At 48.6% G+C, this 24,962-nt stretch overlaps 1 protein-coding gene across 5 annotated transcripts in view; it reads right to left on the bottom strand.

Annotated features, from left to right (window-relative positions):
- The window catches only part of NSMF (NMDA receptor synaptonuclear signaling and neuronal migration factor), a 45,815-nt gene extending 21,101 nt beyond the window's left edge, over positions 1 to 24,714 (bottom strand). For 2 of the 5 annotated variants that reach the window (XM_051636537.1, XM_051636538.1), the window contains exons 1-4: positions 24,170 to 24,714; positions 15,888 to 15,949; positions 5,097 to 5,576; positions 33 to 108 (exon numbers count right to left, since the gene is read on the bottom strand). In XM_051636537.1, coding sequence (XP_051492497.1) covers positions 33 to 108; positions 5,097 to 5,576; positions 15,888 to 15,949; positions 24,170 to 24,276 — 725 coding nt within the window. In that variant the 5' untranslated portion in view covers positions 24,277 to 24,714. Of the gene's footprint in view, positions 1 to 32; positions 109 to 5,096; positions 5,577 to 7,892; positions 7,941 to 15,887; positions 15,950 to 24,169 lie in introns of those variants that run through there. The other 3 variants (XM_051636534.1, XM_051636535.1, XM_051636536.1) reach the window with 2 other exon arrangements.
- Between the last annotated feature and the right edge of the window lie 248 nt (positions 24,715 to 24,962).

Here is a 24,962-nt window from a genome sequence, read left to right as displayed (position 1 = left end):
ACAATAAAAGCTATGGCAGAAGCTTCACTTACGCTTGCATAGTTGTAGTAGCAGTTTGAAAACTGAAGAGGTTCTCTTTTGGGAACCAGGTTCGTATGGGGACATCATCTGGAAGAGACAGAAAAATCTTATAATCCAGCAGGCAGAGACAACATTCAGACAGCAAGACTTTCCCAGTCTCTCTCAGTACTTTCTTTCAGCATCCTGCCCTGCACCAAACAGGAGAGTCTCATCCTTCTCACATATATGCTCACTACCACTAAGTGCTGTCTAAGTTTGTACTAAGCCCATCTATCAAGCTGCTAAATACAGAATGAAAGCTTTATCCTAAGCATGGAAGATTAGAATAATCCAGGAATTACAGAAGAGGCATTTGAACAAGAAAAAAAAAAACAAAACAGGGGAAAGAAACAATTTTAATCAAAAGCATTTTCCAGCCTCTGCCTTTTCCTTAGTACTATCTGTTTGAAATGTGCCATTGATCCAGTTCTTTCTGTAGAAGACAGACTTCTACCTCCTGTAGAAGACAAAAAGCATTCACCTTTCTCTCTTCACAACTGTAAGCCTGAGATAGACTGTCTTTTTCTAACATTGAAATTACAATAAATCCCTCTAATCTGCTCCTGACAACCTGGCCTGGTGAGTTATTCTGTTGTTAGAAGCCGAACCCCACACCAGCTGTACAACCTGCAGGTAATTCTGCCCTGACTTGGACCCCCAGGTTTGTAAACTCCCCTGCCTGAGCCAGCTGTGGACTCTTGCCTAAGGCAGCTGCCTTAAGACACCACATCATCTTTGTGTGATGTCCACTGAGACAAAAGAGCAGGCAGCAAAGTAAGTCACTAATGACACGTGTGGGATGGTGGTGAGGGAATCAGAGGTGTATTAATATCTGCTGACACTAGATGGGAGAAATCTCAGTGGACTGGATCCCTGGGGTTTGGGGCTATCTGATCTTTCCTCTTCCTTAACATCCAATTTGTGGCTTGTTTAATGCCTTGCCACATGTTGCTGATCATGCATCTTCCTCCCCTCATTCAAGTCTGAAGATGATTAGCAATTACAGCACCTCAGCCATTAATATGCTGGCATTGTCAAGAGGTTTTTTTTCTTCACTTTCATTGGCCAAAACCCAATCAAACCCTGCATACCTACTGCAGACATAATTACTACAGCCCAGATACCTTACCAAATGTTTTGTGCAGCTCATTATCTACTACACACTGATCCTGCTGTTCCCTGGAAGTACAAATAGTGGCTGCAATTACAGGTGGGAAAAAAATGCTAAATACAACTGGGGAGGCTTCCTTTAGGGTGAAGCTTCCAACAAATCATATAGAAAGCTGTATGAGACATTCCTCAGCTAATCATTCCTCAGTTTGTGGCAAGCCTGGTATAAAAGCATGCTCACCTCCAAAAAACAGAAAGAGAAGAAATGCAAACCAGCTCAGACTGTAAATGAATTACTTGTTTGAAGCTTTGACCTTACTACAGTGGTGAAGGAGGAGAGGTTATACAAATTCCTTCTTAGCCAACAATTCTGTACAGACCACTCAGGGACTACATCTCAAAGGACTGACCATCTCTTAATATATTTCACTTTTTTTAATGTAAAGTTTTTAAGCCAGTAGCTTTGATTCAAAGCAGAGCTTATGAACAACAGCTAACATTCTTATGAGGCTTTGCCTGGACAATTGCTGGAAGCCTCCTCTCCTTTTCCAGTTAGACAGAAGCCAGTGTAGGCAAGCCATCAGTCCCCTACCACAGCACCCAATGGAGAAGAAAGGATTTGTGACTCTTTACCAGCCAGAGGTAGAACACAGCTGGGGACTAGGAAGCACAGCTCAGCTCCACAGCTCACCCACTCAATTAAAACTCTGAATCTGAGTAAAGCTGTTTTGCTTCCAGGAGCAGGCAGCACACTCCTTTTTACTCAGGCAGAGCATTTTGTTCTCCTTTCTTGTTACCATCAATTGCGACCAAACAGTCAAGGAACCCTGGGCTAGGCAAGACTGCAGGACACGACCACCACATTCAGCATCGTGCCAGGCTGCATGAAAATCTCAGCACCTCTGTCCGTGAGTGGATGTGCTTGTGTCAGATGCTGGGAGCAGCACAGGAGGCAACAGCTTGTGCTTCTCTGGAATGGTGTTAGGCATCATAAACTCAGCATCAAAATCCATATTCAATTATGCCAATCTGGCCTTACTGCCATGAGTATTGGTTTGCAGCAGCAACACGGCATGTAAATCCAGTCAGGGAAAGCAGCACTGTCAAGTGAACCTCTGGGGAAATCAGTCTCTCATCTCTGTTCATCTCTGCTGTTTCCCTCCTAGCCATGCACAAAGGACATTCCAAAAGACACTCCTTGCAGCCTTTGGCAGCTGTGCCACTTGATTCTTGCCTTTCCTCTGAGTAACAACACTTGGACAGACCAAGCTGAGCAACCTTTCATTCCATGGTGCCTGTGCTAGGATGGGATTGGGTCCCAGAGGCACAGCACTGCCTGCAAGCAGCTTGGGAGCTTGAGACAGGCACCCAGGGCAGCTGCTGCCTGCTTGTATGAAACACCAGATACTCACAAAGCATCTGCAGGTTCAGGGCGGTCCAGTTTGCTCCCATTTAAGGAGCAGTATATTCTCAGAAAGGCCAATGGCCATTTCCCATTGGTAACTAGCCTAAACAAAAACTGCTGCCTAGTTGAAAATAAAATTACAGACTCATGGAAGGGACCTCTGAAGATTATCAAGTCCAACCCCCCTGCTGCAGCAGGAGCACCCAGGGCAGATCACAGAGGAACGTGTCCAGATGAGTCTTGAAAGTCTCCAGAGAAGGAGACTCCACAGCCTCTCTGGGCAGCCTGTCCCAGGGCTCTGTTACCCTCACAGGAAAGAAGCTTCTCCTCATATTGAGGTGGAACTTCATGTGTTGGCACTTGGTGCCATTTCCCCTCATCCTGTCACAGGCACCACTGAACAGAGACTGGCCCCACCCTGCAGATATTTACAGACATTAATGAGATTCCCTCTCAGTCTTCTCTACTCCAGACTAAACAGCTCCACGTTTCTCAGCCTTTCATAGTATGACAGATGTTCCAGTCCCTTAATCATACTTGTAGCCTCCACTGGACTCTTTCCAGCATATCCCTGTCCCTCTTGAACTGGGGAGCCCAGAACTGGACACAATACTCCAGATGTGATCTTACTAGGGCAGAGAACACACATTAGAAATCCCAAGGTGCAGAAACAGATGATGGCATCTATCTATAGCATTTGCTAGGACATGTTTTGCAGCACAGAGGCATTTAGTTCCAGCTCTGAGGAGTTCAACTCTTCCATTAGTGATCTGGAGCTTTGCTCTGGTTCTGTATCAAGTCCCACAGTACATAGGCACAATCTTTATTTGTTCAGGAAAGCTTTTAGCATAAACCCATCAGCATTAGAACAGGAAATCTTCACTTTCTTAATTCCATAAACATCATGAGGCTGCAAGCAATTCAACTCAGCACCCTGATCTCCCCATGACCAAGCTCCTGGGGTCAGTGATCTCCTTTTCTGAAAGCCTGGGACTGGAAGGGCTTTCTTTTGTATATTCACTCAAGCTTTCTGGCTGTGTCATCATACGCAGGGCCATCTTTTAGCAGGTAAAACACATATCATCATAAAACAATAAAAGGTTTCCATACAGGAAAGCTGGTTCTTACTCCTTTTCTTGCACTCTAAGTCTAAACTTGTACATGCAGTGTCTGATGTGAATCCCAAAAATCACAGCAACAAACTGAGAAACAACGGTTAGAAACTCTGCACAGGAATTAGTGGGACTGTGGGTGTTCTGCACACACTTGACAATCAATTATTTTCTAATAATTATTCTTTGGTATTAGTCCATGTATCAATTTAGTCACAGAATTTCAATTATCTAGGAATTAATACATGGTCTAGAACCCAACCTTTCCGTGATTTTACCTGCAGTAAATATCACTATAATATTTACTAGAAAACTATGAACCCAATAAAGATGTATAGTTTGATCTCCACATTTAAATTCAAGGAGAAAGCTTTGACCTTGCCTGGCTGGACATTCCACTCTAAAACCCTTGATGTGTGTTTACAAAAAAAAAAAAATCAGATAAATTAGGTCAGACTCTTTGCAAGCCAGATAAAGAGCTGACAGGCAAAGATGGACTCTGTACTGTCTTATAATTCAAAGCACACAGGTCATGATATATATTTGATTAATATTTAAGTTTTTTTCAGGCAACTGGGATTTTTTTAATGTTATTGTATAATTACAAGCCCTATTCCCTGAAAATATTGAGTGAATGGATATAGTGAGAGGGGAAGACAGTTCAATATTGTGTTGTTTGCCAGTATATGTGAGGTGAGGTGGCACTAAGTGAGGGATCCTGCTAAAAAGCTTCCAGCCACTCAGATGAGCATTTTGGGGACAGAACACTGTAGGTAAGCTGAGCTGCTCCCTTGGAGCACCCTGGCAGGTTCACAAAGATTTCACCTGTCTCAGCCCCAAAATCACAGAATCATAAAATTACAGAATGTCAGGGGTTGGAAGGGACCTCTGAAGATCATCGAGTCCAACCCCCCTGCCAGAGCAGGACCAAAAACTAGGGCAGGTCACTCAGAAAGGCAGCCAGACAGGTCTGGAAAGTCTCCAGAGAAGGAGAGGGTCCTGCTCTGAACTGCCTCCTGGCTGAGCATAAACACGGGTGCTTTGACACCATCCCTGCTCCCTTGCTCTTTCTTCAACAGAAAGAGATCAACCACACTAAGGTACATGAACCTGGCATGAAAACCACCCAAGACATTTGCTGCTGACAAGCCAGAAGGAGAAACAGTGGGGCTTGGATCAACAGGCCTCAAACTAAACTCAGCTCATTTTACACTGCCCCTCTGACATTCCCCCTCCACGGATGCTGGTGCCAGGTACCAGCAGGTGCCAAAGAGGAAACACTACAGGATCAGATTCAAGGCACACAGCAACGAAACCTCCACGCTGGGCTAAGATGGGTGTCACCATTCAACCCGGACTCAACCAGTCCCTTTGCGTCCTTCCAGCACCCAACGCTCACCCTGACTTACCAGACACTCTGTCAACACTGTACATCCTCTCCAGCCTCTTTCTCTGCCAGCCCACCTCTCCGGATTGCTGCTGCTCCAGCTCAAAGGAATGCTGGGAGGGGGCAGCCAGGCGGGAGCAGCCTGGGCACTCCTTGGAGCCCTGCCGGCTGCCGGGCCAGCCCTTGCAGTGCCTGCTGACGCCGTGCGAGCCGCCAGCGCCGTGCAGGTGGTGGCCGTGGTGGCATTCCTCTTGGGCAGCCCCCTTCATCACCACCAGCTCCATACTTTCGTTCTCGTGGTCCGACAGCATCGGCCTCTCGCCGGAGATGGTGTAGACGCGCGGCTTCGGCCCCTCGCTTGCCATCTTCTCTGCCTGCTCCTCAGAGAAGCTCCTCTCAAATTTGCCGTCGGAGATGACGGAGAGCCTGCGCTTGTTCTGAGCCGCCTGCTGCATCTCGGGGGAGTCCTCCTGTCCGATGTAGGACTCTGCTAACAGGTGATCTGAAACACAGGACACACTTCCCTTAAAACCAAAGCACCCCAGACGCCAACAAATTCCAGAGGCTGGTCGTGACTGCTGCAGAAAGTCGAAGCGAGAGACAGAGGTGGGAGGTTCCCCCGGGAACCTTCTCAGGTGCCCACAGTCTGGTGAACCTCCAGAGCTAGTGCTGAAATGAGAGACATTTCTCACACACATGCCCAATATTTTAAGGGTGCAGGTGGCCACCAAACGAGGCTGGAAGGAAATGCACAGCCTGAAAATGTCTGTGCACAGCAGCCCTTGTTGAGCTGCACAGTCCTGCTGCAGCAGGTGTAGCCACACAAGGGCTACTGAGCTGCTGAACCTTTGCAGGGCAGGGAGCAGCACTGACTCCTCTAAGTGACAAACTGTGAGTGTTCTGTGCAACAAGTTGTTATTTTTTAGAGCTAAAGGAAACAGGCAAACCAGCAGGGTTTGTTCCTAACCTTCCCGGCCCCCCCAAATATTCTGCCAATGGGTTTGACACAATAGAAAAGCAGAAAGGCTTGAGCTGAGAGCTGCAGCACAGTGTCCTGCTCCCTGCAGCACCCGTGGCTCACAGGGTGACAGAGGGTGACAGCACAGCCTGAGGAACCTGTCCTGAAGGGAAATACAGCTGCTCCCTCTGTAGGATAGGAAGATGGAGAGAGGCCCATGAGTGCAACTATCTTTGGAGCCCACACACTGGATGAAGTGCCACGAAATCTCAGCATTTCCATGGCAATTCCATGCATGAACTCAACAGTAGCTCCCACCCACCTGCTAATCCTTTTTTCAAGTGGCTGTTAATTACCTCTTACACTTCCCTTCAGTTGGGAAGCAGCTAGGGGACTGTTAAAAAGGCTCAGCCGGGAATGCATTATTCATGTGCCTATTACCCCAGAAAAAATAAAATCATTAGTGTCCAGCACAGACAGCAGCATTTTGAACAGAGGCAGAAAGTGAACCCAAGCCTTTACTTCATCACATATTTAATGAACATCTTTCCTTTAGCTACTGAGCCATGGCCTGGAAGAACTCAGAATGAGGAGCACCTCGCTGATACTGTCCATGTAGAATATGAAAGGTGGGCAGTGCTCTACTTCATCCATGGTCTCCTGCACAGAGCATGGACATCTGCACCTCCCCCAGGAAGACAGATTGATGGACAATAGGGCTATCACCAGAACCACTGCAAGCCCTTCAAGTGGAAGAGCTGCTCCACCAGCTGTCATCCAACAGCTCATCCACCAAGTCCTACCAGCTGCAGGACACAGTATCATGGACCAACCAGTGCAGAAAACATTTACAAGCTCTGAAGTCTCTCCAACCACTTATGACCCCTCAAGAGGCAGCAGGCCACCACATCTGTTCTCCAGCAACTCAGACTCTCTCCAGTTCCAAGACTAGAGTGGGCATATCTTGGGAAAACACCACCAAATGATTCTTGAAGGTCTGCCAAGATCTGTGCTGGCTAATAGTGCCAAGCACACTATTTTTTAAATTAAAAACAACGGCCAGTTCTAAACACTCAGCTTGTCAAACTTACTAATCTGTGTGGGCACAATGACACTACATATTTCTTAAGACACCACAAAATAGTGGCTGACAGCTGCCCCTGCTGCTCCTGAAATGAATACTTCTATGGAAGATGTTCAGTCTCCTCAGAGCAAACAGTCAGGATTGGGCACCTTTACCCACGCACTGACAGCACCACAACCCAGAGATCTGAGAACTCCTGAACTCTGTGGCTAAAGGGAAAAAACGAAGTGCTCAAAGTATGTCTGAAAATGCTGATGATCACAAGCACAGAAAAACCCAGTTCCAGTCTGTTTTATAAGCACTGAGGTCTGTTCAGCTCCATAAAATTTACCAACAGGTAAGTAAGACATGAGTGGTCAACTTTTTACTGAAATCATGGCAGGGTTACAGTTCTTGACTGGATAGATTGACATAAAATACCTGTCTGATCTAGCACGCAAAATGCAAGGATAATCCTTTCTTTCTACCTTCCCTGTCCCTTACTCAAGGTGTTTTCACTTGTACCTATCTAGGAGTTTTCATGGTGTGCACTACTAAGGTCTGTCACCACACCAATGTGCTTGCTCTTTGTCAAACAATTGGATCATTATTTCCTTTCATTCCATTTAGCACCTTGAGTAACTACACACTGGAGAAGACCTTCATATGGAAAGGGCACGTGAAGCTTTATCCAAGACTTCCAGGTAATAAAGAATTTATCTAAAGAAAAAAATAACAGTATGAAGATTCAAACACCCATTACAATGAATTATTTACTTCTAAAAATGAACTCTCACCATTTCAGGAAGCAAGTCTGTGCTGGCAGTCACACAGGTGCTCATGTATACCAGCAGCACTGAGATGTCACCAGGGACTGGTTCCCTTGTCTGTGCTTGCAGTGAACTGGATTCAGGTGCCAAAGCACTGCACCTGCTTCCACCATGGCATTCCAGGTTAGTAGTTTGCTTCTGCTAGGAAAGAAATCAAGCTGGTCCAGAAATCAGTGCTGAATTACATCTGAGCCACAGGGATGTTCAGTGAAGAGAACCCAGAACCAGTAAGAGGGGACTTCAGCAGTAAATGGATTGCCTCCTGAGCCAGCTGAAGCAGACTGCTGTTAACACCCTCTGCCTGCTCACTGCTGCTCCCTTTCATTTCATTCTCATGTTGCTCTTGCTACCACTCCCACACCCAGCTGCTCCATCAAACAGCCACATCAGCCCAGGACAGTGTGACTTGGGCAGCCTGGCCTGGCACTCTCCTCTCCAGCCACACCAATGGAGCTGATTTGGTAACTACTCTGCTCCCCCACTTGCTTCCATCACCAACACCTTGGTGTCACACAGCTGCAGAGTAACCTGGGAACAGACAAATCAGGTCCCTCCAACTGACTTATTTTCATCTAGAGTTGTGCTCTACATGGATTTGTTGTGCCTGAGACACTTAACAGGAAGATAAAGGGAAGAAGACCCACGTGCTTGGTCTGTAGATCGTGTGTCTCTTGGTAACAGAAACATTCACATCATATTTTCATCATTTCTCTGTTGACCCCAAGCCTGGGGCTCAACAGCCCAGTCTGGAGAGCCAATCCACTTCCCACCCCCCTTGTTATTTACTTGAACATGTCTCTTTGGCTTCACTTACTCCTTGCTGATATTTCTCTCTCGACCTTCCATGCAGCACTGCCCAACACTTGTTAGGGCACGTGTATCACACAACCACTGACAGCAACTATCATCTGTACTGGTTGATTTGTGGTATCTTAGAAAAGAAAGAACCCACAGTCTCAGTCCATACAGTTCCTGATAATTAGGCCCTCATTAGTATCAGATACCTACAATACATTCTCTCATCCAGTAACTCTTAACTTGAGCACTTACTCTGACCCATGTCACTAATCCTGAAAGGACTTCCACATTTTCTTTTGCTGTCACAGGGTTTCTCCAGAGGAGGGAACATGCTGGGATAAGCCTCAGCTGACTGATGCCCATTCACAGCAGTGGAGGGACTCACCAAGCCAAACTTATTTCTGATGCAGACTGCCTTCTAACCCCATGGGATGAGAGGTTTATAAATCAAGGCAAAAAAATAGCCACAAGGCATAGACAGGAGCTTAAAAAAGGTCCCAAATTTATTACTGTATTTAGCAGCCAAACTGATGATTAAAGCACCTTAGATTTAAAACCTCAGGTCCAAGATCAGAAGCAAAGTGGCAAAGGGGAATGCTGATAAAACCTTTTAAAAACCTATTAAAACAACATCTGTCACCTCAGAAAAACAGAGAAACAGTTGTGTCCTCCCTGCTCCATGTCAGCTGGACCTCTCTGAACCTGGTGTTTATGGTACTAACCTGGAAGAACTGCCTTGGCCACTGAAAATGAATGGAAACACTTCAGATTTACATCATACGGACTCACTGCATTGTTTGTAGTAGCAGGAATGAAGTTAATGCTTGTTTTGTTTTACACCAGGAGTCCAGGTGATACTCTCAATGAGGAGGGCAGATGGGTGCCCTGGCTAGAGCCAGCACTGCAAAAATAGTAACATCTTCCCAAACAGCACAGCTGAGTGGCTTCTCTTGCAACTTCAGCTCTGAGACGTCCCATATGCTTGTCACAGCCCCTCAGGTGTGCTAAGAGGCTGTCAGGTCCTGTTCTCCTCTGCTCCCTCTCTGAGCACACATCAGAGCCACGATGCCAAGCTCCCTCCCCTGTCAGCTCCATCCCTCCCAACACCACCGTTCCACAGAGAGCACAGGGCTCCTGCCTCCAGTGGGGCTGGCACCAACCTCGCTGGGCTGTGGGGTGGAAATGTTGTCAAGAAATAGGCACGGTAAAAACCAGGAAACTTGTTCAAAATACTGCAGCATGAGGCAGGGAGATAAAAATGGAGAGACAGGAATTTAAGCAAAGGTCACGGTGGCATTTCAGCCAAGCAAGTAGCTTCAGAGTCAAGAGAGCAAATGACACACACAACATTGGCTGTGGGATTACCCAGAGCCTGACCAAGCCTGCCCTGTCATGACTTTAATGGGCACCCTGACCCTGCAGCTCCCAAGGAAGGCATGTCACAAGCTTCTCTGCAAAGCCCCCGAGCAAAGGAAGGGCCTCTTTGGTACAGGAGCTGCTCTAAGAAAAGAGAAGGTCACTCAGCTCTGACAAAATGGTCCCCATTAGTCCTCTGTGCTGAAACGGGCCTAGAAAACAAACTCAGTGCTGACATCATGCCCCACAGATGAGTAACCTTTTCATTTGGCCTGTAACATTAATGTGAACAGATGAAATTGCTCCTGGGAGACATGACCCAAAGGAGCAAGTGGCAGCTCCACCACTGGCCTTGGCATTTCCATGGTAACAGCTTGATCTACATTTTTATTAACTTTCTAAGCAAACAACATACTCCACAGCAAATTTTAGGATACACCCACACTGTACCTGTGCTGGCTGGTCCTGGAAAAGCCTGACACCCTCAGAGATGAGATTTCACATCCCTGCTGTGCCCTGGACTCAGGTTGCCTACGGCCCCCTCCAAAGCCAGGGCTTTTTCTAGAAAGCCACCTCCATTGCTGAAGGCCAGTCACCCCACGTCAGCACAGGGACAGACTGACCGAGCAGGGCCAGACACACTGCTGGGGCTGTCCTGGGGATGGGGTAAACATCCTCTGGAGAAAAAGGCAGATTTGGTGCTTACTCCAAATCAGGCTCCACTGGCAACTTCCTGGTCTGAACACTGGCAAACTGAAGGTCCCCCTTAGAACACTGGATAGCTGCAGCCTCACTGCGTGGCTCCATCAAAAGCACAGCTCGCAGCTCACCTGCTTGGGCTGAAGCACCTGCAAAGCCTCATGCTGGAGTTTCTCAGGCCCCAGGTCAGCTCCTGGCAGGGTCAGGAGCCTCCTCTGGCTGCTGCTCTGCAGACACACTCACACCCTCTCCTGAAGCAGCAGTTCAGGGTGCAGACTCCAGTGGCTGCTTCGGTGCAGTCCCTGCCCGTGGCACAGCAGTCTTGGCAAACACATTTCTCCTGCCACCACCACCTGCTGCTGTTTGGCTTGGAGAAGCTCACAGGTGCCCTCTTCTCCTCACACACTCAATGCTTTCACTGATTGCTGAAACTTCATGCACAAAGGAAAGAAGCATAGATGACTTCTTTTGAGCTTCACCAGAAGTTCCTTACAGATTCAGGTAACAACAATTCCCTTTGGTTTGTCCTGATGCACACCTGTCAGGGTAGCCACGCTGTTCCAGCAGTCTTTGGGTCAAGACCTGGCAGGCAGCTCTGGCCCAAGGCCCATCATCTCTGCAGCACCAAGCCCACCTTACACTTGCTGGGATCTTTCCCTCTCTCCTGCTTCCAGGAGCTTGCACCTGCAGCTTGCCCAGAGCAGCCAGCCTGCAGCAGGCAGCCCAAGCTCCATCCCACAGCCCCAGCACTCCTCCAGCAGGAGCTGCTCCAAATAACCTGAGTGAAACAGAAAATGCCCGAGAAAGAATTACCAGGAAAAAAATCCCAGCATACCCACCTGCCCTTCCTCAACAAAGGATCCTTGCATCTCAATCCCATCTAACCAGGATGCATCACTGCTTCCCCAGACAGAAGAAAGTTTCTCAGATGACTTGCTGTCATTTTTAACTTCACTGTCCCATGCCCTGGGTAGCTTTTTCCTCTCCTAGTTCCAATACACCTAAAGCAGTATCTCGGTTGGGGTCTCTGACACCTAAGGTGGGGGAATCGGACTCTGGAAATGTCCAAAACTCTCTATCCCACAAGCACTGGTGAGGGTCAGTGACTATTACTTCTACATTTCCCTTTCACAACATTTCAATCCTTTTCCCTGTTTCCTAGATCTGTCCCAAGGGACACTCACTCCTACACTATAACCATGTCACAGACAAGATGGAAAGTCTTCAGAAGGTACCAGAAAGCTACAAGAGTCAGCCAGGACTCCAGCAACAGCCCTGCAGTCAGAATGAATGCTGAACTTGGAAGTGTGCTCTTCCTGGGAACCTTCCCAGACCTCCAGCCTGCATGAATAAGCCAGCAATGAACAGAGGCAGGAAGAGAGCAGGAGATGCATCACCACCTCAGCACCAGCTCCCTTAACAGATCTGACTCTTGCCAGCTGCAGCAGAGTCTAACTCCCCTTCTTCTAATTCCTCAGCACATCTCAAAGATCAGGAGAAAAAAAAACAACTGAGTGATCCCAAGAGGACGAGCCCTTCATCCTCTGCCAGCAACTCATATCCAGTCACAGCTTCCCTGTACTGAAAGCGAACCAAAGAGAAGAAAAATTTGTCTTGCCATCATACCTGCTGTAACTTCACAGAACATGGTCAAAGCACTCAGAGCCAGGCCAGAAAGGTGAGGTAAATGTCCCCAGTCACCTGGAAAAGCCTCCTCCAAAGCAAGACACCAAAGAGCTGCACAGGGACAGTCACACAATATTTCCAAGCCATTAAATTCTCAGGCCTCACAACACAAAGAATCAGAAGTTGTGATCAACAACAAACACCCTCTCTCGCTTCACCTTTCTCTCACAACATCTACCCTGCAATCCTCTCTACTTCCTGCTGATGTTCAGTTCCATACCCACTGCCCTAGTGAGGCAAGCAGAGCATGGACAGACTGCAATTTTCTGGAAAACAGAAGGTAAACAAAGCCTTGCAAATAACTCACCCCTCATTAAAACATGGCAGCTGGCCCGTCCTGCTGACAGACAAATCTCTCTGTAGTTCTTCATTACCACTCCTCCATTTCTCAAAGTCATTCTGCCACACACATCCACACAAGCTCTGCAGGAGGAGCCACCAGAAATAGACTGAGGTGTGAAAGTTACCATCAAAGAGCAAGCTCTTTGATCAGTTGTAGAATGTGAAGAGGTGGGATGCAGAAGCTGTTATACCACCTCCTTTCCTTGGAGCCAAGGGGCTCTGAAGATAAAAAAATGTCAAACCAAAATGGATGATCCCCAGAGAATAAAGTGCAGCAGCAACGAAGTTGAGGCAGTCTCTACATACTTGGCATCTCCACCCAGTCAGTGGGATCTCCTGGGTCTGCTGGGGAGTTACAGAGCTCCACCCTTCTGCTGAGGAGTTCAATTACCAGGTAAAGCAACAAGAGAAATGGCAACCCAAAGATTCCATCCACCTCCTTTTCTGCATGAGGATTGTCCTCTGCAGGGAGACAAGAGAGTTCTAGCTCCTGGATCTGCAGAAAAGGAGGATCCTGCCTTTCACTCCTCCTTTTAGGTCTCTGCTGTCCCAGTGATAGCTCTGCCACACATGCTCCTCACAGAACACAATCCTCTTCTCTCACTGTATTCACCAATTACTTTAAACCTTTCTTAAACCTTATTTCTTTCTGGTCAATAAGCTGAACTCCAGGCCTGCCTCCTCCCATCCACATTTAGAGCTTTAATCCCAGCTGCAGTCTGCTGGCAGTGCAGGCAGCACCCCCTATAGAGCTGGGGCTATTCTAGGAGGAAGCAGGCCTGTCCCTCCAGGTGAAGATACTCTGGTGAAAGCCCAGAGTGCTCTGAACAGAGACAGATGCACCAAAGACTCAGTTCTTCAGTGTGCTGAGCTTTCTGGACCTAAGCCACCAACACACACAAGTAGGAATTTAACTAGAGGCCACCGGTGGGCTGGGACAGCCACAGCACTGCCTCTCCCTGCTCCTTTAGCCAGGCAGATGCCTTGGAGCAGATTCAAACACTTCTATATTTCAGCTACATCTTCAGCTTATGCAGAAGAGGCCCTTCATTTGTTTCACTGGAGTCCCTGGATGAGAGCTAATCACACAGCTCCAGCTCTGCTGAGCCAAAGGCGAAGTGCCCAGAAACTTGGAAAAGCAATTCTGAGATACACAGAATTTCTGCAGAAGTGTTGACTTCTCTGTTATTGGACTACTGAGATGAACACAAGGGAGCCAAATTTTCTCCTCTTAACATTTTCACAGGATAGCAACCTTCCTACCATGGTTATTTATAAAGAAATGTTACAGACTGTGTTAAATTATACCCTGCAGAATTTCAGATTACTTAAAAATGATTATTCTTTTTTTTCCTCTTCTCTAAACATTTAGAGTAATTTCTAGGGAAATGTATTTATTTCCAAGTCAATACTTAAGGATTCCATAAGGATTGTGGTATATCCACGTGTACTTCTTGCTGCTTGATTCTTATCTGCTGCAGCAACTAAATTGGTTTGGATTCCAATATGATGTCAAGCCTGATGCACCAAGGGGGCAGTGGGTATGGGAAGGCTTCCCTGGAGAGCTTTCAGGTACATTACAAGCACAGAGAGGGCCCAAGAGCTGCTCTGGGGAGACCAACAGTGGGACATTATCCAGGAGTCACATCAGCTCCATTCCCATGGACTTCTTATCTATAGTAAGAGAAGAACAAGCAACCACGAGCACCCATGAGGCTGAGTAAAACAACAGCTTTGTACGTGCACACGAGAGAGGCTCCTACTCCTTGGCTTTGGCCAGGACACCCCAGGGCTCAGGCACCTGCAGAGATCTGCCCTTTCCCCACCTCCACCAGAGATTCTCCTTGGCCTGAACATGACCCCAGGGGACTATGAGGGCTACAAAGTGATCAGGAGACAACACATGTCCCTGTAGGAAGCTGGGGTCGGGGACTGCAGCAAAGACTCCAGCTGACAGAAGCAGCTGCAGAAATGGCCATAATAGAGGGGATGGTTTTGCCATTCTGGGAAGCCTCCTCAGTTCTGTCTCACTGGAGCTTCTCAGGCCTGAAAAAAATCAAAGAAAATGGCAGTACAATGTTTGAAAGCCTCTCCATTCACAAACTTAGCACAATTCAGCCAAGGACAACTTCAAGGTCACTAGAGCAGATCCAAGAAAAATGGCAAGGACTCATTCAGCAACTGTCAAAGACTAGTGTGGTTGGGCCAGCAAGAGGCATTTCCTGCCTGTAGAGGTTTAAACACACACACACAGTTTGCCTAAAATGATAACATCGCTCCATGTCACATTCTATTCAATAACTTTATCCCCTGCAAAACAGTTCAATGCTACAGAACAACCTGCCAGTTGTTCACACAGCTTCTTCTGTGGATTCCACAGAATTTTCTACAGTTTTTTAAGTGAATTTATTGCCTGCAGAACGTTTTCTTTCCTCACAGAGAAGGCACAGCCCTGTTAGAAGTCAAGTGAGTTCCTCTTGTGCTCTCTTGCCCATCAAGCTGAACTCCCCATAAGCTGACAGGAAGAATATCTGCTTTTTAAAAAAACAACTCATTAGCTAGCACATGCTGGTCTCCTGAACTACACAAGGCAAATCTCATTTTAACTCCTGTTGAACTAAACTCTGGGAATAAATCCAGAGGTTACTTTTGCCAGCAAAGACAGATTGCTGCATGTACTCCAAGATACCAGTTAACACTCAGTAACTCAGCTCTTTTTATTCCCCAGCAAAAGCAAGTCCTGGGAGGGACACACCAGTGCAGAAGGCCTGTGCAGTGCAGTTCTTCACTTCCCAGCTGAAACTTCTTCCAAGGACATCAGCTCTAGAGGTGAATTTATGACAGGACACTTGTCCACTAAAACTGAACTTGTTCCCACAACCCACCCAACCCTGGAGCCACCAAACTGACTTTTGTCCTCAAGGGCTTTACAGGTCTAGATGGTGACTCCTCCTGCCTCTCTGCTTCTGAGGGCTTACACTAACCTTTCATACGATAAATAAACTCACTTTTAGTCTAAGGCCTCTCAACAACTAAGCTCATGCACACACAGATACAAACAAGGTATGTTGATGCTCTTACCTGAGCCATTTCTGCCTTCAGGATGATTTTGTGAAAGATACTCTCCAAAAGCCCTTGCAGCTCTGCATATCCAAGCATCACATGCGGCAGCAAAGGAGAGAAAGAGATGGGTACTGGTTAAACATCATGGAAAGGAGGAACAGTTCAGTGTCCTGCTGCTTTCCTGCTGTTGCCCTTCCCTAATCTTTTGGTTACACCAGTTTAAACACACTGTGACAGCACTGGGGCTTCCTAGTTAACATGCCACAGTTCTTCCTTGGCCAACGGGGAAAACAGAGTGGGACTACAAGCCTGGGACTAGTTTGGTCTTTAGCTTCTCCAGTAAAACTGAAAAAATAAACAAAAAACCAAAACATTGAAATGCATCCGCACTTGTGGCCCCGTTTCTGTGACATGCATAGGGTGGTTAGAGACAGTGATGCAGTTCCTAAGTTAAACACCTTCTGGCAGCCCAGGGAAGAAGGCATCTCCAGCCCAGTTCCAGCAATCACCCCAACTTTCTACTGTGGTTCTGGTTCCTCTACTACCTATGAGCTATCACAGCTCAGACATTAAACACTAACACCCATTTCACCTACCTTAACCCTATGTTCTCAAGCACCAGCTATGTCAGTATTTGGATTACTGGACAACCTTGCTTCAGAGATCCCCACACCACCCCACACAAGCAGTTCCTGGTTCTGTGATGGATTCAGGTCCTGTGGGTGACTGAGATTTTACTGAACTATATTAAGAATCAACCAGGCAGGGTGAGCTCAAGCCTTATCACACATCAAGGCCCACATAGGAGAGCAAACCTATGAATATTCCAACCAGGGAAAAGCTTTCTGCTTGCAACCCACATAGGAAAGGAAATCTTGGTCAAGGCACAAATTCCCTCCCATACAGTAAACACAGCCTCCTATTGCCAGGACATTTGTAACATCCTGCTGCCATGCTTGTTCTTCTGTTTCCTATTGGAAGCACACCAGATTTTCCATGCCAAGGCATCATGTCCATGGTCCTCCTCCTTCAGAGGTGCTCAGCCTCAGAACATTCCTTTCCAGCTCCAGGTGTCACAAAAAGCCACTCTCCTAACAGCCATTAAACATCTAAGTGCAAAAGACTTTGACCTCCAAAACAACCTTCTGCTTTGCAGCACCATATCCCAACCTGTTTAGCCAGGATTTTCCCTCACTGCTTTTATACAGCTCCTCCCAAAGAGGAAAAGATTAACAAAACCAGAGCGTACCTGCCAGAGAGACTAGAGCTGCAAGGAGTGGGAAGTCCATTTGTCAGCCACAGCCAGCAACAGGAGATCAATATGAACAATGAAGAAAGAGTAATTTAATCTCCTTGAGACTAAATTTCAGCACAGCCAAATGCAAACTGCTTTGCAGCAGAGCAGCTGGAGCTGTGCAAGAAGCAAGATTTAACATTCTGTGTTATCACAGACTAAGACAAAGTGCTGAGGTTTCTTCTGTTTCCAGACTCTTGCCCATCTAGTACCAGGCTGCACCTTTAGACACTAGCCTGGGGTGGCAGTTGCCCAAACTGTGCCTAAGCACCCCCAGACAGTTCAACAGAGGCTCTGTCACAGGGGGAAGCTGTACAATTAGCACACAATCCTCACTGTGAAGAGCAAAGGGATGACTTTGTGGTTCATCCACCCAGGAGAACATGCACTTTATGGATGTTCCTTGCACCCACTACCTTTCTGTCTGGGTAGAAAGCAGGACTTGGTCTCAGGGCAACACACAAGAGTAAAGTTGAAAGCAGGAGTGTGGCAACTTCAGGGAAGTGGTGGAGTCCCCATCCCTGAAGGTATTTAAAAGACATGTAGATATGGCACTTTGGGACACGGTTTAGTGGTGGGCTTAGCAGTATTAGGTATTGGTCTTCTCCAACCTAAATGATTCTATGATTCTATAATTCTAATGTCAGGCTACACAGCTGCAAGAGCACTCCTGAGCTGCTCCATCTTAGAGGTGATGAAGGCTCAGCCAAAGCAACAGCTAATCTCATGCAGCACTGCCAACAGCCTCACTTTGAGATGATGGGTTTGAGACTTCCAAGATCTCTCACCATGACTTCTGAGACTCCAAGGCTTCCCATGGAAATGCCTGTCCTTGCAAGGCATCATCAACATCACTCACCAACAAGGCACTTACACCTTCAGGAAAGGCTTAGAAGCTTTTGTTGTGCATCAGCAGTCATTCCATGTAGAAAAAACAGCAAGTAAGTTCTCAGGTGAATTATCAGCGAAAGAACATGGTGAATTACACCAAAAAATGCTGAAATACAACAATTAAATTTAGTCTGTAACTAAGTCAATAGCTCCAAGAGTTAGTACATGTTAGTTCATCTGTCATGAACTGAAGCTGACCTGTCTGCCCTAAAATCTGAACCCATGCTTCACCCTTACCTTGCAAACCACAGGCTCAAAAAATCAGTACCGAGCACTTCTAAGACCCAAAGTGCCAATGGCTCACCTGGAGCCAGAGGAGCAGTGCTGCCCTCCATCCCACCTTGCTCCACGGTGAAAACAGTGTCGCTCAGAATAAGAGACTGGCTTTAAAGGTGCTGTAGTGTCTCTATCTCACTCTCCTGCTTCCCCGAGCAGATGAGATAAGAAGATAAAATCCCACATGCTGCCAGAGAACAGGAGATGCCTGGATCTCTCCTCGCAGGGCAGACTCAGGGCTGAGGAGCATAGAGCTGCTAAGAACTACTGCTGCTGCCCAGCCCAGGCCAAACCTGCAGCTCTGCCACTGCCATTCCACCCCCACTGCTCTCAGAGCTGCAGGACAACCTCAGAGCAAACTAACATGGACACTGGATCACAGCTCCCTAGTGACAGCTAATGAGGCAACGACGCATTCACCAGGCAACGTGCGACGGGGTTTTCCAGCCAATTACACCGCCAGCTTCACACTCATTCTTTTGCTCATTATCTCAGTGGTTCCTTTCTACATTCCTGCTTCCCAAGTGCCACCAGCTTTCCCTTGGCTGTGCCTCAGCTCATCTCCCACAGATGTCTGCACGTGCCCTTTGCCAAGGGGACTGGGCTGGCCATGCTGGCTCCTTATGCCCCGTCTCCCCTTGCCAAGCCTTTTGTGTTCATGCTCTGCCCTCACTGTGCTCACAGTCACCCCAGTTTACCAGCACCTGCCCGTATCATTAATGTGCCATCAACCCCCTCTCCTTGCCTGCCCACTGACTCGATCAAAATAAAGTCAGAGCAAAATTCACACAGATGCCTCCTCCTCTATTCATCCCATTCTTTTCTATTCCTTTTATCAACACACTGTATTGATACGAGTCACACAACTGTACTTTTCTCTCAGCACAGTTTTGTCTCAACTATCACAGGCAATGTAGTTAAAATCCCATCGAGCCTTCTGAAGGCCTTGGACAGAAAACCCTTCAACTGGTCTGAGCAGGAGACACTCCAGGATAATTTAACAGGCAAAAGCTAAAAAAGGAAACTTGTTTCACATAAATGAGATGAAGTACAAGGTGCCTTACAGACACACGGGCCCATAAGCTACAGCCCTGAGTGTGACACTGCAAAAGCTGCATACAAATGAGCAGGTAGCACTGAGAGATAAGCAGCTGATGACATGACAAGTTTAGGCCTGACTCATCTAGAGAGAGGTTTTCATTTTAGCAGCAGATCATACCTGCATGTTAAACTGTCAGCACAGCTAGATTTAACAAAAGGACATCAACCAGGGATCATCGCCCTGCTACACTGCCCAGTCTGACCAGTAAGGACAAGACTGCTGCGACCTCAGACAGACCACCACCATCTTCTTCAGCTTCTTCTCCATCAGAATGACTTCACGAGTGCAGAGGGTGGGATGGGGTAGCACAACACAGGCAGCAAATGCCCTTCTGAGGGCATTTTTCAGTATTCACTGGGCATTAGATGCCAAAGCTGGACTCTGGTCTGGAAGAGAACCTTAAATTTTGGGAAAAAGCACAGAGGGTCTAGACGTACATTTGCTAGAAGGAGGAAAGCTGCCAAATAATGAAGATCTCAACTGCAGTGTGATGAGCATGGAATAGCCTTCATGTCTCCGAAATAATCACATCATTAGGTTAAAGGGGGACTTAATTGCATACTAGCAGCTCCAAGAAATTGATGCACACAAGTTTGTGCAATTCACCAAACTGAGACTGAACTGAGTGAAGAAATGTGTATTGAAACACTCAGAAATACATGAAAGGCCCGAGATAACTCCATTTAGAGCACAGCAGCAAGCTGAACAAAGCCTGGATTATTCAGGAGTATTACATGGAAAAATAAAGAACACACCCACCACCTCCCCTTTTCCTTCAGAAGTAATGCCCAAAGGAGTTGCAGCAGGAATCTGTTGTGACAGCCTCTGACAGTGCTGCACCTCAGGAGAACAGGAGAGAAGAGACCTCCTGCATCATCAGGACCTACGTCCCCCTACAGCAGCAATTCTGCTCCTGTCACTAAGGAGAGAGGGGAACACCACCAGCATATCCACAGTTAACAGCTCAGCTTGGTTGACACCTACATTGTTTAAATCTAATAGTAACAATACCCTGACAAATATTAGTTTTCTGAAAAATCTACGTAGGGAGATGGTAGCTGGAAAACTTTAAATTCTCAATTTTAAAAATTTAAATTCTCACTCTTGAGAAAGAGAAATTGGATGCCAGCAATGATCTTAAAGTCAAAGATGCCACAGTCCTGGAGGAGTTTATAGTCACAAAGCCTGGGCAGAAGGAGAAAGGACAGAGCAGAAAGACGTTAAAAGAACAAGATAATCAAAGCTTGGAGAATTCATACCACTCAGAAAAATTCACAAGCAGAATAAAGAGGAGTCTAGACCCCATGAAGAATCCTGATCTAAGCCAAAAATTGCCCACAGTAAGAAGCCCTCACTCGAGGGGGAGTGAGACAGAATTCTTATCACTCTGTGGGGTATCTTAGACTAGACACCAAAGTCCTGAAATTGGGCAAGACAAATCACATGTGGACTCAAATCAAGTAGAGAAGTTTCTGGAACACCCAGCAAAAGTCTCATGTCTGTTTGCTTGTACTATCACACCCTCCCAAAGAAAAGCTGTAGCCAGAGTAACATAAAGCTAAGCTGCAGAAAAAAACTTAATTTATTGTCACATTTGGGGTGACAGAATTGCTCTGTAGGCGTCAAGGCAGCAAGGACAAAGAGAGCCCATTTCTAAAGGCTTTGGCTCGTCTGTGCCCTTGGAAGTGTGTTGAGGAGGCCAAGGAGCGTGTGTCAGACACCAGGGGCAGAACCCTGAAGAGAACCTGCCCAAGCCCAAGCAGCAGAGCCAAGGAGCTGCCAGTGGAGGGACAGCACCAAGGTCACAACTCAAGGACAAGTGCGTCATCCCTGCCTTCAGCACTTGTGCCCCAGGGAGCTGCAAGGCAATAAAAAGCAGATGTGGGAAGGAAACACAGTAAGACAGTGAGACCTCACACACAAGCTCTTCAGATCGGGCCAACGCCACAGCACCAAGCCATGGTCACCTCCTGGGGGATGGACACAGAATCCATACACAGTTCACTGCAACTCTCCCAGGAGAAGACAAGATTACAGAGACCAAAGCTGTCAGTGTCCTGGATGCTCTCAACAACACTAGCACAGAGCAACTACACCATTATGTTGTAAGAAGCTATTTCAAAGACCCAGCACACAATGAGCTGCATAGAGCTTAATTAATTCTTCTGGGACAGGAGGGTCCCCTGAGTCGCTCTGCAGAGATGTTAATTTAAGAATCTGGGGAGCTTGCACCTTCTGCTTAGATCACGTTGCTCACGACAGCAAACAAATGATGCTCCCTGCTCAGTAAGAAAGACAAAAGCACACACACACACTCCAGCCACACGTAATAAATATACATCAGTGGCCACTTGGACTTGCAGTAAATTTCAGGAAATTATTTTTCTCTCTAAAAGAAAAGTTAGGAGAAATAGGAACAGGGCAGAGCTTAGGAGGCACAGAGAAACAATCCCAAGGCATCTCCTTTTGCTGCATGAGAACAGGATTCCACAGCTGCCTACATGAAAATGCAGGGGACCTGATCATTGCAGCAATGATCCAACTCCCCAGCCCTCCTGGAAAGGACAAAATAGTCCATCTGTGTAGCTTTATCTGCTGTCCTACAGAGTCGTCTTCTCTAGATAAGGAAGATAAGGACACAGGAGGTACACGGAGGAGGACCCAGGACAGAGCAGAGGAGCTGTGTGCAATGTGTTCTGGGAAGCCTGAAGGAAACCCTTCAGCAGGTGGGTCATCACCCTGCAGAAATTCTGAAGGTGGCAGAGACCTCACAAGGCAGAGACCGAGACATGCCTGCGCGTGCCAGGATGGAGGCACAATAGCAACACTTGCCCTCCCCAGCATCTTCTTCATGCAAAGAGGCAATGGAGGGAGCTCCTCAACAAGTTCTCTGCCCTCCCCAAAGGCTTTTTCAATTAGGCACTTCTAGCACAGGGCAGACACACGAGAGCACCTGTCCTGTGCCATGGTCTACGTGACCAGACACTCGTGAAGGACTTCATGTTCCGCAGCCCAAGTCCAGTCAGTTAACTCTTCTGGTTAAACTACCACAATTCACATCACTGAGAAACATCTTACAGCTCCCACACAGCAGCAGCAGCCGCTTTCCAGTAGTTACAGCAGGTATATATCAAACCAGGATCCAGAGACACCTCCTGGACTCTACACAGTCAATCCTACTTGAGTAGCATCTGCCCACCCTGGTGAGGGCTAACAAGCCCTTGCATTCCAAACATGTTAGTTGCTCCCAAACACCCACATCACCATTTGAAATTTCACCATTACCAAATCCATTGTGTGACTTGCTGTCTAATCCTACTCCCAGAGCCCCGTTACAACAACTACAGAGCATTTTGTGTCACTTCTGTATAAACACCTGGCTGACACCTGCCAAAAAGAATCCCACTTCCAGATCTTTGAACACCAGTGAGAGCGCTCGCGTTGGTGTTACTGGTTATGAATGGGATGCACCAGAGAGTGGGGAAAAGTTCCAGGTCCTGCCCAGACAGCTTTCTCCAGAGGCACTCCAGACTTTGAAGGATGGATTTCTTTACGGTGTAACTAGACATCTTTGGATCTCTTCACTTCAAGCTGTAAGACTACCCTTCCTCCTGGCACAGCAGAGATGCCATGATGCTGAGCTACAGTCCCAGAGAGGTGACAGATCTCTCAGCAGCACAGCTCCAGCCCTCCACACGACTCCAGGTTATTCTAATGCACTTTTGTCTAACACAAAGGAGATGTTACATAATGCAGCTGGAAAGTTTATTTCTCCCCCCCCCTTTTTTTTTTTTTTCCCCAGCAGCAAAGAGCTAGTCTGGATGTAGCAGAGACACTGACAGACCTACCCCTTTACACAACGGTGCTGTAGGTGCAGCTAAAAAGCTGCACCAATGTCCCCAGAGAGACACCAGCTGCTTGCTCTGACACTTGCACTGCAGCGAGGGAGACGGGTCATTTCCATCTCCCCAGGCAAAGGGCACTCTAGCAAAGCTCATCTGCTTTCCTAAAACCTAGGTACAGTCAAACCACATGCATGTTTTCTAGGATCTCACATGCTTTATGCTAAAAGGCACTAGGACCTGAGAGCAAGTGGAATTCTACGCTGCAGGACAAGCAATATAAAAATGTAACAGGCACAGAATAGAACCCAAATCTTTTAACTGGTCAATGTACTGGGCTTGGGATACTGCTGGAAAAGGGCAGATGTGGTGGGTCCGGATTTCCAGGCAATAGGTTTTCCATTCCAAGGAGCAAGACCCCTTGAAAGCTGCTGACTTCGCCCTCGGACACGCAGATGCTGTTTCAGCAGACAAGGAACCACCCAGCAAACTGACCGCGCTTCTAGTTCCCCAAGAACAGAAAGATCCAGCCCTGACAAACCCACTTCTAACCCGCTCCAGTGAATAAAACCTGCGGACGAGGTCAGCCGAGACGGCAGCAAGGAGCAGGGACAGCTCTGGAGACAAACCAGCTCTCCCCGGGCAGTGCCCGCGGGCTGCGGGGGCACCGGCCGCTCTGTCCTGCGGGCACACGTCGGGGCTCCCTCCAGGCTCCGCTCCTGCCCCGGGCGGCCGTTCCCAGCCCCGAGCGGGAGCACCCCGGGATCCAAGCCCCGGGTGGTGCCAGCCCGAGGGGCTCGGGGCCTCCCCCCTGCCCGGCGGGCCGTGCCCCCGGCACCGCGGGGCTCCCCTGAAGGAGCAGCCCGGAACGGGCTCCCGCTTCCCCGGCACCCACCTCACTTTAGCCGCCACCGACGACATGGCCTCATTCCTCAGCGTCTTCCTTTTGGACACGGCTGTGCCCATATTCGCGCGGGGGGAAACGGCCGGGGGAGCGCTCATCGCAGCACCCCGCGGCTGCCCATGGCGCTGGGCTGCGGGGTGCCGGGCTGCGGGGTCCGGGCTGCGGGGTCCGGGGTGCCGGGTCCCTGGGGTGCCGGGTCCCTGGGCTGCGGGGTGCCGGGCTGCGGGGTGCGGGGTGCCGGAGCGTTCGGGTGCCGGGGCCCTGGGGTGCTGAGGTGCCGGGGCGCTGGGCTGCGGGGTGCCGGATCCCTGGGGTGCCGAGGTGCGGGGTGCCGAGGCGCCGGGGTGCGGGGTGCCGGGGCGCTCAGGTGCCGAGGTGCGGGGTGCCGGGGTCGTGAGGTGCGGGGTGCCGGATCCCTGGGGTGCTGAGGTGCCGGGTCCCTGGGGTGCCGGGGCGCCGGCCGCCCCTCGCTGCGCGCGCTCCCCTCAGCGCCCCGCCATGCCGCCGCCCCGCCGCGCCGCGCTGCCCCCGGCCGGCGCAGGGCTCCGCTGCCTCCTCATGGACTGCGGCAGGAGGGAGGGGAGGCGGGAGGGGAGGCGGGCAGGGAGGGCCGGGGCGGGCCCGCCCGCCCAGGAACCGCCGCCCCGCTCACTGCCTCCCCCGCCTCCCCAGGCTGACATCATGGCGGGCGGGCCGGGGGGCGCGGGGAGACCCGCCGCGCTCCCCTCAGGAGACAGCCGTGCAGCAAGAGCAGTAGTGTTGATCTCCAGCTGCCGCCCGCCCT

This window comes from Apus apus, chromosome 19, assembly GCF_020740795.1.
Source record: "Apus apus isolate bApuApu2 chromosome 19, bApuApu2.pri.cur, whole genome shotgun sequence".
NCBI lineage: Eukaryota > Metazoa > Chordata > Aves > Apodiformes > Apodidae > Apus > Apus apus.
Note: the sequence above shows the minus strand (reverse complement) of the source record. Positions and strands in the feature narration are given on the sequence as shown.